Genomic DNA, 14,311 nt, shown 5'->3' on the forward strand with positions numbered 1-14,311 from the left:
GCAATGAAGCAGCAGCCGGTCCGTCCCAACAGCTGGAGGAAAACACAGCCGCTCCCCCATTAACGTGTCCACACCACCACAGCCTAGTCAACCCACGATATACGGTACCAGCTTGTGCGTGGAAACCATCACAGCCCAACCCGCTCGGCTCCCTCCTCCTCCTCCTCCTCCTCCTCCTCCTCCTCCTCCTCCTCAGCAGCCGGGAGCAACACAGGACCAACGCAGAACCATAGCTTCAGTTCCGCCAACCTGAGTTCACGCTGCAACGAGTCGACGGAAGCCTGGCCTCCCGGGCAGAGACCGTCCCCGCCGGGCAGCGAAAGTCCACCTGGAAGGCTCCCCGTCCTCCAAAGGTAACAACATCACTGAAGTGGTTGAAGTTCATCTCTAATGTACCCGTCATCGGTCAGATAGCTTGGTGCTATGCTAAGGGTCGTGCCTGTTCAGTATGTCGCGGAACTAGTTTAAAAAAAGAGCCAGATTAACTGGTTCCGAAGATTAATTAAGGCGATACAAGAATTAAAAAATTGAAACCACCAATTTCCAAAAAGTCACATGCTATTCTTCTGTTCGGCTTGGAGTATTGTCGACTTTACCACATTAGACTTAATGAAAAGGTCAACTTCAGTCTGTGTTCCGTCTGTTGGTATCAGGCGTCATGTTGTGTTTTGGTGCGGGAAGCTAGTCATAATAACAGTCAAAGCTGCAAGAAATATCACGTTTCTGCTCAATCGAACACAGTTTTGTGAACAAGATGCAACCCGAATTATAAAGCGGAATGTCATTATTAAGACAGATGACAGGAGGCTGTGTTTAAGGCTATACAAATCCATCACCAAGCCCGACGAGCTATTATTGTTAAGTTTTTAAATGCTAATTCACCTTAGCGTAACGTTACCGTTGTCTCTGTAACGTAGCTTCACTTGAACCTCCCATATCGGGGCATAGGTAACCAGGCTATATGCTAGGCTAGTTGTCTAGCTTTCTAACGTAGGCTCATACACCAGGGATTTGATGGCTGACGCGTCAAGCTTAGAGGGTAAATACGAATATGAATACATGTTTTCACTATCGGTCTCATAGCCAGTCTTCCGATTTCAATGTGAATATCAAAAATAATTTAAACGCACATCATTTCAGAGTGTTATTCGCATATTGCCATGGCGTTTTAACGTTGTAATTTAACATTAGCTAAAACGAGTGTTATTATATTATTACCATTGCGAAAACACGTCAGGATATGGTTGCCTGTGTAGTGATGATACAGCTACTTTGTCGAAGATGAAAATGGCTCGCTAATCTACATGTCATGGATAATTTGTCGGATTTTTAGGCATATTCTGTGAGCACGAAGAGCTTGTTCTGAATTGCTTTACTGTGAGGTCGTATAGCATCATTGAGAGTGGATGTAATTCGGTATCAGCTGGTAGGACCATGGCTCCTATAGCAACACTGAGGCCTAGCGGTCTGTGGGATATAAACAGAGCCCTCTGGGCCAGCAGAGCAGTATCTGCATCTACGTGCATGTAAAAACACTATTTTGCAAACATGAACGAATGAAAATATACAATATATTTGACTCAGCTTTGGTGTTTTTAAGCAAATACGCAGCATGTGTCATGACTATACTACGATCTCTGTATTTGTGTTAAAGAGTCTAAATATTGTCTAGAATATGATTTGACAGATTATAGTTTGTCACTGACATTTATTGAATGTGTTTAATGTATGAACACATGCTTGTTCATGTAGCCTAATTATCCAATTAGACAATCATGTGGCAGCATAATTACACAGCTCCAGGTGATGAGCTTCAGTTAATGTTAAAGCATCAGAATGAGGAGAAGTGTGATCTCTTTAACTGAGTTGGTGTTAGACAGAGAGACAGTGACTGATCCTCACACTGCCTATCTCATAGATTTTCACTCACAACAGTTCATGGAGGTTTCACTTAAAGTGGAGCAGCAGGTCTGAGTTGAAGCGAGGGGTCTGAGGAAAATGGACAGACTGGTTGAACGGACCATGGTCACATAACCACTTTTTACATCTCTGCTAAACGGAGAAAAAAAATGTGAGCATTCAAGCTCCAGGTGCATGCACTACAATAGCAGATCCACAAAAGGCCTGGTCTGATTGATCAGGATTTATAAATGCTAAGGAAGCAGATGGCAGGGTCAGGAGTTTGATGCTCAGGGCCCTGCATATTACCCATATTATATATATAGTGGTTTCAGCGTTTGCAACTTTGGTGAGACTGTGAGAGGATGACTCAGAACTATTTTTCTGTTTAGTACATGTTAGGGTTAGCATGTTGAACAGGAAAACTTGATTGCTCCACCTTCACAGGTTTGGTGTCAGCAAATAACAGTAATGTTAAGGTAGTGCACACATTAAAACGTTGAGTCTTTAGTCAAGGAGATGGGGAGCAATTGTCCACATTGTCCAAGTTCAGAATCCAGATCTGACTCAAATGTGTTATGGTTAGCTAATATCCTGGAACTGTTAGGCTATATTTCTAAGTTCAGACTATTTAGACTTTCAATATGTGGTTGGTTAAATCCAAATAGTGTTTTGAGAATATGCACTGGTGTTTTAGTAGAGGATCATCCTACTGGATAAGGTTGTGTATCAGTATTTTGCTGTCTGCTTTGTTGATATATGATGAAATCCCTTTACCCTGTCTTTGAGTTAAAGTATCAGTCTGAGAAGATGAAGGTATGGCTGAACCATTTCAGAAATTGATCTATTTGTGATTATTTTGATCAATATTGCGATTTAGCTCCTTATCATCTGTGTTATTCAACAGATACAAACAATAGCCTAACTATTACACTGAAGTGAGACGAATCTCCCTGCACAGCCACAGTTCCTCAGGTGCAGGTGGGCAGCAGGAGTACATAAAATAGATTGAGAAGAACGACCACCACACACTGATAAGACTCTATGCTGATACAATTTATTGTGAACAATGTGTTTCACTTGTAGCGTCGTCAGGTTCCCTCTGGCGTTGCTGGGTGTGTTCATACCTTCTGGTCACATGACCCAAAACATAAATGGCAATAAAGTTTAAAACTTGTTCTGTGTGACATGAACAGTAGGCTATAGCAACACTCAAATAAAATAGAAGCAATACACCCTCCACCAGTGTTGGGAGGGTTACTTTTAAAATGTATTCCCCTACAGATTACCGATTACATGTCCTAAAATGTAATCTGTAATGTATTTGGATTACTCAAGTAAAGTAATGTATTCTGAATACTTTCTGGATCACTTTTAGATTACTTCAAAATCGCCTGCCTGAGCGCCTTTAAATGATCTTACACATGGTCTTAGGCTACCATGGCTCCTTTACACAAAAGCATTAGGCTAATAAATGTGTTTGAATTTGTCAAACCACAGTTTAATTTGTTATTGATCACTTTTTTCATCACTTTAAAAAAAAAATCACATAAGCATAAGCATCACATAAAATTAGTAGGCTCAGGCTATATCCAGATTACAGCCTCTGAACCTTTAGCAGAACACCCTCGAACAACAAAACAGTTGTCACAACAACCAAGTTTAGAGAAAACAACTCAGGTCCTGTGAGTCATTCATACCGAAAGGCTCAATGGTGGAGAGTCCGTTGATCCAGAACAGAAGGCCTCTCGTCTCAGCAGTTGTTTTATGATATTCCCTCCTCTGGGATTAGGATTTATTTTTTCAATCCCAATGAACCTGAGGGAGACAGCAGAGCCATGGTTTTTGTCTTGATAATGTTTGGCGATGGCGTAATCCAGGTTGTTGTTTCTGATGGCCGCTTTGTGTTCTGCAATACGCAATTTTAAGTTACGTTTCGTTTGTCCAACATACATAAGACCAGAGGGGCAAATCAACACATAAACAACATGGGTGGAAAGGCAGTTAATAAATTATTTTAATTTATATTTCTTTCCTGAGTGGGGATGATTAAATGATTTGGTATCAAATGCGTTGCCACAATGTGCACATTTACCACATCTATAGTTTCCATAAATCTGCTGGGACAGCCAATTAGTTTGTGTGGGTTCAGTGTTGGACTGACCACGATGTCCCTTACGTTTCTACCTCTCTTAAAACAAAAACGAGGTCTGGACGAGGATAGCTGGTTCAAGCTGGGGTCACATTCCAGTAATTTCCAGTGTTTGGTGATGATCTGTTTGACTTGCCGAGATACTGTGGAATACTCAGAAACATAGGGTTGTTGTGCTATTTTCATCATGCTGTGTGGTTGGAGAGTTTGGGTTTAATAATTCTTCTCTATCTCTTCTGTTGGCTTTTGCCATAGCACTGTCAATAAGGGATTTGTCATATCCCCTTTGTTGAAATCCTTCAGCCATTTCTTGTGCCTTTGCGTGATAGTCCTCGCCATTGCTACAAATTCTTCTCAACCTAATCAATTGCCTGTAAGGGATGTTGTTGATGAGGTGGTGAGGGTGGAAGCTTTCAGCATGTAAAATAGTATTTCTGTCTGTGCTTTTACGATAGATAGATGTATCCAAACCCCTGTTCTTCTGGACTGAGATGAGTAGATCTAGTACTGTATTCCATAGTGAATTTTAAGTTAGGATAAGTTTCATTCATATAATCATTGAATGCCTCATCCTCATTACCTGTGAATCCCATAACGATGTCATCAATAAATCCGCGAAAGAACAGCATTTTATCAGCAAACGGGTTGTTATGCCTTTCCTCCCACAATCCCATGTACAGGTTTGCATAGTTGAGGGCAAAGGGGGACCCCATGCTGGTGCCTTGAGACTGCAAAAAATATTTTTTTATCGAACATAAAGTAATTAGATTTCAGTATAAACTTGGTCAACATCATAAACAATTCAGCAGGGACTGGAAAACATCTTTTCTGGGTTCCAAATAAAAGTCCATAGCCTCTAATCCACCCCCATGCAGTATGTTGGTTTATAGGGCTTCAACATAAAAGGTAACCAAGAATGAGTTGTGAAGCATAGAGATGTTGGTCAAAAGGTTTAAGACATCCCTGGTGTCTGCCACATATGATGGATGGTAAAGTCTTTACAATGTCATTAACAAAGGAGTCCACAAATTGGCTTAAAGGTTCAGGTACAGTGAGTTCTCTCTCTGCACAGCCACAGACTCGGAACAGAACTTTCGGTAATCAACATTATTCTCTCACCACCCCACATACTACTGTTCTTTTTGTTCCCACTAATAAAGTTAATGCATTCAAATTGAAAGTTGATTCTTATAAATTCTTTAGACAACTTTATTTGAGACACTTTTTTCATAACAAAGCGAATGTCACTGTGGGAGCCTCTGACTCTTTGAGCAAATTTAAGAAAAAATCCACTTTCCTCCCCCCTGGTGGACCGAACCCCACTCTGACCACATTTAGCAAATTAGCAGAAAGAGATATCGAAACTGTTGTAAAATCAAAAAATAATGTCAAGAAGTACAACATCAGTTTTTTTTTAAAGAAAGGCCCTAAATGAACTACAAAATAATTTGAAAATTGTGATAGAAGGACTAGGCTATATAACCGAGGCTTGGAGATGCTTCATTTTACAGACAGTTACCACATAATCCAGTGGAAACCTTTCTAGAGGAGAGGGACTCTATCTTGAACAGAGCCCCGGAGTACCAGTGGATTACTAAAAAACTATTTGAATCTTTGCAAATACGACACCCGATGACTTATTGCCTAAAATACACTAGCAATTATTGAATCTGTCTGGCAGACCAATTGTAGCAAGTAAGAACTCACTAAGCCAATTTGTGGACTTCTTTGTTAATGACATTGTAAAGACTTTACCATCATATGTGGCAGACACCAGGGATGTCTTAAACCTTTTGACCAACATCTCTATGCTTCACAACTCCTTCTTGGTTACCTTTGATGTTGAAGCCCTATACAACATCCCGCATGAGGCTGGATTAGAGGCTATGGACTTTTATTTGGAACCCAGAAAAGATGTTCTCCCTGCTGAATTGCTTATGATGTTGACCAAGTTTATACTGAAATCTAATTACTTTTTGTTCGATATATCAAGGAAATTTAAATCGAATGCAACTGGACTTGGTTATTTGTCTAGGAAGACGTTTCACCTCTCATCCAAGAGGCTTCATCAGTTCATGTATGTACGCAATCTGACCAGGCTGGGACTGGTCCAACTATTATATATTATTTAATATTTATATCTGGTGTGGAGATCCAGGTAACCTCTGTGAGGGTGTTCACAAGACCGATGATGTCACTAACCCTTTGTGCTCCATGTGCCAACGACAGTCGTTAGAGTGACAGTCGTTCAATATATATTTCAAGCAATTCCAGTGAATTTCACCTCGCTCGGAGCATAGATACAAAGTCAGTATATATATATATGGCTTGGAGTGGCTCTTTTCTTCCCGTTTGTATTGGTCCAGGCTCATTAATATGCAGATCATATTCATGACGTGATTTGCATTGACCATTATGGTTAACAAAGGGTGTGTACAGGACAGGACGTGAAGCCGATTCATCTGTACACACTTGTGATTTATAAAGGAAAGTTTGCTTACAAGTGTGCATACCCAGGGTTTTGTAAATCTGAATATGTTTTGGCGCACGCAAACTTTGGCTTTTGGATCCTACGCACAGTTTTATAAATGAGACCCCTGGTCCACTTCCCTGTGTCATGTTTTCTGTCTGCTCCTCTAGCACATTGCACAGCATCAGCAGCAGCTCCAACACACTGAATCAGGAGGGCACCACACCGAAGACTGAGTGTCTTCCCTCCAGTAGAACACCATCACCCACGCCTCCCTCACCAGCACCACTAACCACACCTCCACAGCCAGCAACATTAAGGTAGGTGCGGAGGATCAGACCAGGCTCAGATTAATTATTTATTCAGTCCCATGAATATATTCCATGCTTACCAGCAGAATAAGATTAGCCTGTGTGTTAGAGATGCACTGTGTTCTGTCATTAATAGCATTGAATCAAGGTCAGGGCCAAGCCAGAGATATCAACTTTGTTTGTGTCACATTGTTTTATTGTAGTGGCACACTTATTGACAAGAAAATTTCAAACCGGCATTCCATGTCACAAAGGTTGCCGACCCCTGGTCTAGGAGAATACTGTGATTTATGGTATCCAGAGCTACACTCAGGTCCAATAAGAGGAGCACAGAGGACCAGTCTGAATCCTGTAGAAGATAATTTGCTACATGCTCCAAAACTCTATATAAATGCAGTCCTGTGGTTCTGTGTGTGTGTTTACGCAGCAACCCTTTTCCATGTCGAAGTCGGCACAAATGCCGCTGTCCAACATTACGGTGCCAAAACCCTCTATCTCGCGGGTGCCCAGTAGCATGGAGGGCATCAACCATGAGCTGGAGAAGGTCTTCATCAAAGACAACGGAGAGAAGGAGGAGCTGAAGGTAAGGTTCTGTCGATCCACAATTTTCAGTCCATCTCCTGGACTGCTTCTAAACAATATTCATCTCTGTCTCCTTTTTCTGACACAGTCCCTGGAAGTTCCTGATGGGCGGCGAGCACCCTTCCCTCCCCAACAGCGCAGCAGCAGCACCCGCAGCATGGACACCCAGACACCCTCAGCCCCTGGCCGGTCCAGCAGCTGCTCCAGTCTGTCACCTTGCCCCTCACCAGCTTGTCCACCAGGATCACATGATGGCAGTCCCTACTCCACAGAAGATCTACTGTATGACCGTGATAAAGGTAAAGCAGGGTATCCGCTGACCCTTAAAGCCCCAGTGTGTAACTTATTTGACTTTTTATTAGCAAAAATCAAATATTGCTTTCATAAATACGGATTTCACTGAAGTGGAATCACACCCGCATACAAATGAAAGCTTTCTCGTACCTTAGAATGAGTTGTTACAAGTCGTTACAAATACGTAAGTGGGTGACGCACCGAACCGAGGCGGCCATGTTGCATCGCCATTTTTTACGTTGAGTGGCAGCGTGACCGTAGGTAACCACGGAAACTCAGCGGAGCTGTCGGCTCGGGGAGAAAGTTTTCCAGGTAGCGCCTGTTAAAACTGTCACCACTGTGTAGTGTGAGGAAGGACGGAGGCACTGATGTTGCATTCAGGTGCAGTCAGGCAGACGGCCGTCGACAAACCAACCGGATGTCATTTTACTCCACCAGAGAAAGACGATAAAAAGTGGGTCAGGTAAACAATACGACATCACCATGACAACATATTGTCACGCCTGTATTGTTTTGCCTCGTGCTGGCGGACCACTTGTTTACATAGACGCTTGTTTATCCTGTTACATGCAGCGTCTGTTGTCTGTCTGACGTCTGCCCGATTTCACGTGAATGCAACATCAAGAATACGTTTCGATATGCAACCGCACCGCTAGATGGGGGTAATTCCTAGATATTATACCTTTAATACAAAAATATGGTTATTAAAAGGCATGTGTATGATGTCACCTACAGCGGTGATTAATGTTAACTACACTGCTCAAAAAAATAAAGGGAACACTTAAACGTTATTCAAGAGAGAACAGTGAAACATCAATACAATCATGCAGAGACAACACAATCAGAACATACAAAAGCAGCACATAAAATATAATCACACATCAGCACATACAATCACATTCAGGAGTGCGGACAGACATCATGTACTGTAGACAGGCAGCATCCATGATTATGACGCAAATAACACACAGCCATATGTTAATGTGTGCAGGTGTAGTTGTCGGCAAGCCATGTTTTTAACTCGGCTGTAAAAGTGGAGTATGTGTATCTTTGATATGGGTGGGAAGTGAGTTCCAATTATGTATTGCTTTAACAGAGAATGATAACTGGCCAAATGTACTTTTCTTGAGTGGGACTGATAAGTCACCACATGTGGTGCTTCTAGTGATCTGAACAGTGCTGCGCTGGTTTATAGTGAGTTCAGTGGAGGAGCATAACATTTGATTAAGTTTAGTCCGACCTTGCTGATGTGAGATGTTACCTGCTGCATTGTCATTAGTGCCCGAGCGCCCTCTATTGACCAGCTGCCACTGCCCTGACCTAATAAACCCTCCTACTGTAGGTTTCTCATCTCACCAGCGTGTCTCAACTCACTGTAACGATCCAGAGGGTTATCACCACTACCCAGAAAGTCATCAGCTGCCCTCTCCCTACCCCAGAACAACTCAGTGGGTCCTGTCTGTTTCAGTTTTTGCCCTCAGACAGAAGATACAGGACAATAAAAACAAAGACAGTTTTTTTATTCAAAAAGCAGCAATTGCACTGAATAATGTGATGCAATAAGGCTGTTTTCTTTTTTCAGTTTGTTTTTCAGATGTGCAATGTTGTGAATGCCAAAATGAATGAATTTAATTTTATTTCAATTATGTTTTGTTGTTATTGTTACTTATCTAGGTATTGTAGCTTTGTTTCAGGGTCTATCTGCCTTTATTTCTCTGCACTGCAAAGGATGACCTCCATTTCATTGTTGTGGAAATGTCTGTCTGTCTGTCTCTTTATCTAACCTACCATAGTTGCCCCCCCCCCCCCCAGCGGGGACCTTTTTCTTTCTTTCTTTCTTTCTTTCTTTCTTTCTTTCTTTCTTTCTTTCTTTCTTTCTTTCTTTCTTTCTTTCTTTTCTCTTTTCATTCTTTTTTTTTCATTTTAAGAAAAAATGACACAAATAATCAGATGGCAGTAACATGCAACCCATCAAGATCACAAACATAAGGGAGGACAGAAACACACCAAAAAGACTAAAAAAAACAAAACAAGCTGTAACAGGACAATATAAAGCAACAGGAAAGTATCCAACCAAAAAATCAAAAAAACAAACCATCAGAAACCACCTTTCTAAAGTGTTTGCCTGTCCTGGGTGAGGGTTCCCTCCTCTGTTGCTCACCCTGAGGTTTCTCCAATTTTTCCCTGTTAAAAGGGTTTTCTGTGGCATTTTTCCCCAGTCGATGTGAGGGTCTAAGGGCAGAGGATGTTGTTACGATGCCATGTAAACCACTTTGAGACAAACCGTTTGTAAAAATGGGCTTTACAAATTGCCTTGCCTTTGCTGTAAAACTCAGGGATAGTGACTTGAGGGCAATTGGCTCATGGGGGTAGCTGGTACCTCCTGTCCAGGGTCTAGATAACTTTCTGAAATCCTTCTTTGCTAAATGGAGTAGATGGGCACCGTGTCACATACTCAAAATCAGACATGCTCCAGAAACACTTACTGCTGTTGTTAATGACTGACACCTAAGTCAACTCTGTCTCTCTGTCCACAGACAGTGGAAGCAGCTCACCACTGCCCAAGTTCGCCTCCTCCCCCAAACCCAACAACAGCTACATGTTCAAGCGAGAGCCACCAGAGGGCTGTGAGAAGATTAAAGCTTTTGAGGAGATGAGGTATAGGCTGGTTACATGTGTTGTGTTTAAATATCTCCCTGCTGCCTAAGCTCTGTGTGATCCTGAACCTGTTGCTTTTTGCATTACCTGTTTCTCTGCAGCTCCAGGCAGTCCACATCAGCTTCGGTTCCCCTCTTCTCCTGCCCGGACAAGAACAAAGTCAACTTCATTCCAACAGGTTCAGCTTTCTGCCCCGTCAAACTCCCTGGCCCACTGCACCTCATTCCATCCTCAGAGCCTGAAGAGGATGAGGACAATGCAGAGGCCGGCACGGGTTCAGAGCCCCAGGGGGCCACGCTGATCTACTGCACCCCCTCTCAGGTCTCCACGAGCACCAGTACAGATGAGCCCCCGGAGGAGCCCGACCTGCCCTCAGAGACTGCAGACCTCCAGACAGACAGCTAGACCTGAGCAGAGCTGGCCTCTGGCTTCGGGATCCATGCTATCAACCACCAACCACCACTGACTGTCCCACCAACACCTTCCTCTGCTCTGCAAAGGGGGGGGGTCTCCGACTCTCCGTGACGACCCCCCCCTTCCATTCCCTTCTATCTCTGCATGACGTAGCAACAATGTCCCGCTTAAAACCACACCACAAAGACTTTGCCACATCCTGTCCTGCATCATATCTGAGCTGTTGTTGATAAAGAAGGTTTTCATAATATGCAGGTGTTTGAGGGAGTAATGGAAGGAATGGAGCACTTGAATGGATGGTGGGTTGGGGGTTGGGGGTGGGGGGGAGGTTGACCGTGTAGTATATTTCAGATTAAGTTATGTGTTGTTTTCTGTTTCAACAATCACAGTATGAATAAGCTCTCTCCCTGTGTGTGTGTGCGTGTGTGAGTGCGTGCTTGTGTGTGTGCACGTGTGCGTGGTAGAACTATCAAGTTATTAAGACGATAAAGCTAATTAATTACATGCTTTGTGATTAATTAATCTAAATCAATTGCATATCAATATAGGTAAATAGTGCACCAAATAATAAATGTACAGGTGTGAACAGAAGGTGTGTGGCACCGAGGTTCCGTCGGTGCACCTGTCCCTGCACAATCTCTGCTTCATGCTGTCGTCCTGCTTTACCGGTGTTTCATGTTTCAAGTTATCGGTTGAATCTACAGTTTTCCCTGCACCAAGAACATAACATACAGAATTTGCCTTTTCTTTTCTTTTTCTTTTTTTCCTAATATGTCAGCCACAGGAACTGCATGAGTCAGTCCTGTTGGAAACACAAGATGAGCTACTGACTCCATGTTTGGGACTGTAGTGGCAGGAGGGTGTCGGTGACCCCACTCTATTGAAAAGCGAATCAATATTTCATTGCATTGTCATCACAGACCTGAGTGAGAGTATTTACAGAGAGGAAACAAGAACATGGAGATGTGGCTTCGTAGAGTGCAATTAATTTTGTGGTTATTTTTTGTTATGTTATTTCTCTGTAATTAATTAATGTGTTAGACAAAGGTGTGCACTTGTGTAATGTGTTAATTTTGATTAATTAATTACAGAAAAATATCTAATGATAATAATTTTCTGCACACACAGTGGTTTCTTGGGGGGAAAAAAAGTACAGAACTGTGTATTGCTGTGTTTCTACTGTACAACATGAAAACAATTTTACTCTAATTTTACCTTTATGTTCATTTACTCAATCCAGGTCACATTATCAATCCCTGTGCAAAAACATAAGAAGAGCAAATAATTTGGGCAAAGCCTGAAAAGTAGAAAATGGCCACAAATGGGTTGCACATTGTCTGTTTTGGCCTTGATTCAGGTATTTCACAATCAGATTCTATACTCAGGTAATTTGGAATGAATGGTCATTCTGATATCTGCAGCTGGACAGAGCAGAGCGGTTCTCAATCACTTCCCCATGTTTTTTTTGTTTTTTTTCTTCATTCAGAGACAAATCATTTCTTTGAAGCCCAGTCTGAGACTAGGCCTGGAACAGGAGCTGCAGATGTTACAGAGCTGGTGGTGTGGGACACTGTATGGACCGACCACACTGTACTGTGACTGATGGCATCTGTGACTGTGCATGTGCTGATGGAAGGTCACTGAACACTGACATCGAAGTCATACATTGATAGTCTTATATTTAAGTTTAATGACGATGTGTGGCTGCTGACAAGTGGTCAAGTCTGCAGTATCATCAGAGGACAATATATTCAAAGCATTTGGTTCTATACATGTGGCGATTTAAGGGTGGAGTTGGACAAACAAAAGAGTTGAACCACATCAACCATACCTCACCTTATGTCAGTGTCTGAGGTCCATATTAAAATTATAAAAAAAAAAAAGATATAATAAATGGCTCAGATATAGACATCTATAAGCAAACACACACGATCTTAACCCAAAATATTCACGAGTCTTGACTAAAAATGTGGAACCACAGGGGCTGGCTATCCTACATTTCTTGGTACTGTTATAATAAAGCCGCACCAATCTGTATTTTATAAATCTTTGTACATTGTGAGACTCACAAGAATTATCACACATTTACAACCACAGAATTATCACACGTTCACACAATTTCTTTTGCAATCAAACGCTCTGATGAATCCACTTTCACTGGAAAGTGTGGCAGACAGTTGGTGAGAGGCTGGTTGACCATGTATCACCTAAGGAGACTTGTGTTTTTTTATTTTTATTATTATTATTCCAGGGTTGGTGGAAACAACAGTGTGCATAAAGGACACAGATTATTTATTTTACTTAGAATAAATGCTAACACCTGCTGGGTGTGTAAGTAGTTAGCTGTCAGATATTGTGTATTCAGGTTACTTTGCCCCAAGTGACAAAAACATTAATTAATATTGTACAGGTTAATGTTGGAGCAAAGATTAAGCGGAGATTACAAATCTGGTGTTTGATGACTGCTTTCTTTTTTGATAATCCTCTGTCAAAACATGTTTGGGTAACACTTTACAATAAGGGTCCCATAATTAACGTTAGTTAGTGCATTATTAAGCATTATTATATAAACTAATGTGTTAATTAATGCTAATAATAATGTAATGTAACTAATTACATTATTCAACTTTTATTATTATTTAATAATTTATTAACTAACTTTGAGTAGTAAACATTAATTCCTAATCCTAAGAAATACATAATAATGATTGTTAATATATCTGTAAACAGTTAATTAATGCTTAATAATGTACTAACTAACGTTAATTAAGGGACCCTTATTGTAAAGTGTTTCCCATGTTTATATTGTAGAAAAAATCTATCAGGTTTCACACCTGGCCACAGACAACAGTGGAAGTAGCTGCACTGTGTGGCACAAGTTACAAATTAGGTCTACACATACAAAATGAATGGTTGTATTAGTCTCACCCTCAGTCTGCATTCTGCTCATATCCAGATTTAGACTGGTACAGCAATTAAAATGTTTCCTTTCCATTGATTACTTTTGATGAGATTTTAGCATCGCAAATAGATGATGATTCATTCCTAAAGTATCGCTCAGCCTTTTGATCTGATATGCCATAAGAGACTAACTTCAAGACATGTAGAGGTTTGGTTCCTACAACCAAGCAACATGTCATATATACTGTGCAGAACACTGTCAGGCTGAGTATCACAATGCCCAAGTGTAAATGATTCACCACATTCATCTGCAAGAGTAGAACATAATCCACATATATTTTGATATCTGGTGTGCTTGCATAATTCCTGTATTGATGTTTCATGCACATTTTGCATATTTGTGGCTTTTTAAGAGGCTCACTGCAGTGTTGTGGTTTCTTAAGATATTTCAGCACTTTACCAAGAGGTATAGCTTTCCCTGTGCCCCACATATACACAGCATTGGTAAACTAGATGTGTGCAATAATAGGAGAAAAAAGGTGTAGTCCTCCCAGATGAGGTCCATTCTTTAACTTGATCATCTCATTTTACATTCTTTGGTTTTGAGTTGGGGGAGCTGGATCAGCAAAG

General features: G+C 41.4%; 1 protein-coding gene across 1 annotated transcript; it reads left to right on the forward strand.

The window, feature by feature from the left end:
* The first annotated feature begins 222 nt into the window (after positions 1-222).
* Positions 223-11,050, forward strand: glcci1a (glucocorticoid induced 1a). The gene is made up of 6 exons (XM_083981608.1): positions 223-353; positions 6,692-6,841; positions 7,260-7,415; positions 7,503-7,713; positions 10,246-10,366; positions 10,468-11,050. The coding sequence occupies exons 3-6, from the start codon at positions 7,272-7,274 to the stop codon at positions 10,769-10,771; spliced, it is 780 nt and encodes a 259-aa protein (XP_083837734.1). The 5' UTR covers positions 223-353; positions 6,692-6,841; positions 7,260-7,271; the 3' UTR covers positions 10,772-11,050.
* Positions 11,051-14,311: the final 3,261 nt, after the last annotated feature.

Source organism: Trachurus trachurus (genome assembly GCF_905171665.1).
Source record: "Trachurus trachurus genome assembly, chromosome: 11".
Taxonomy (NCBI): domain Eukaryota; kingdom Metazoa; phylum Chordata; class Actinopteri; order Carangiformes; family Carangidae; genus Trachurus; species Trachurus trachurus.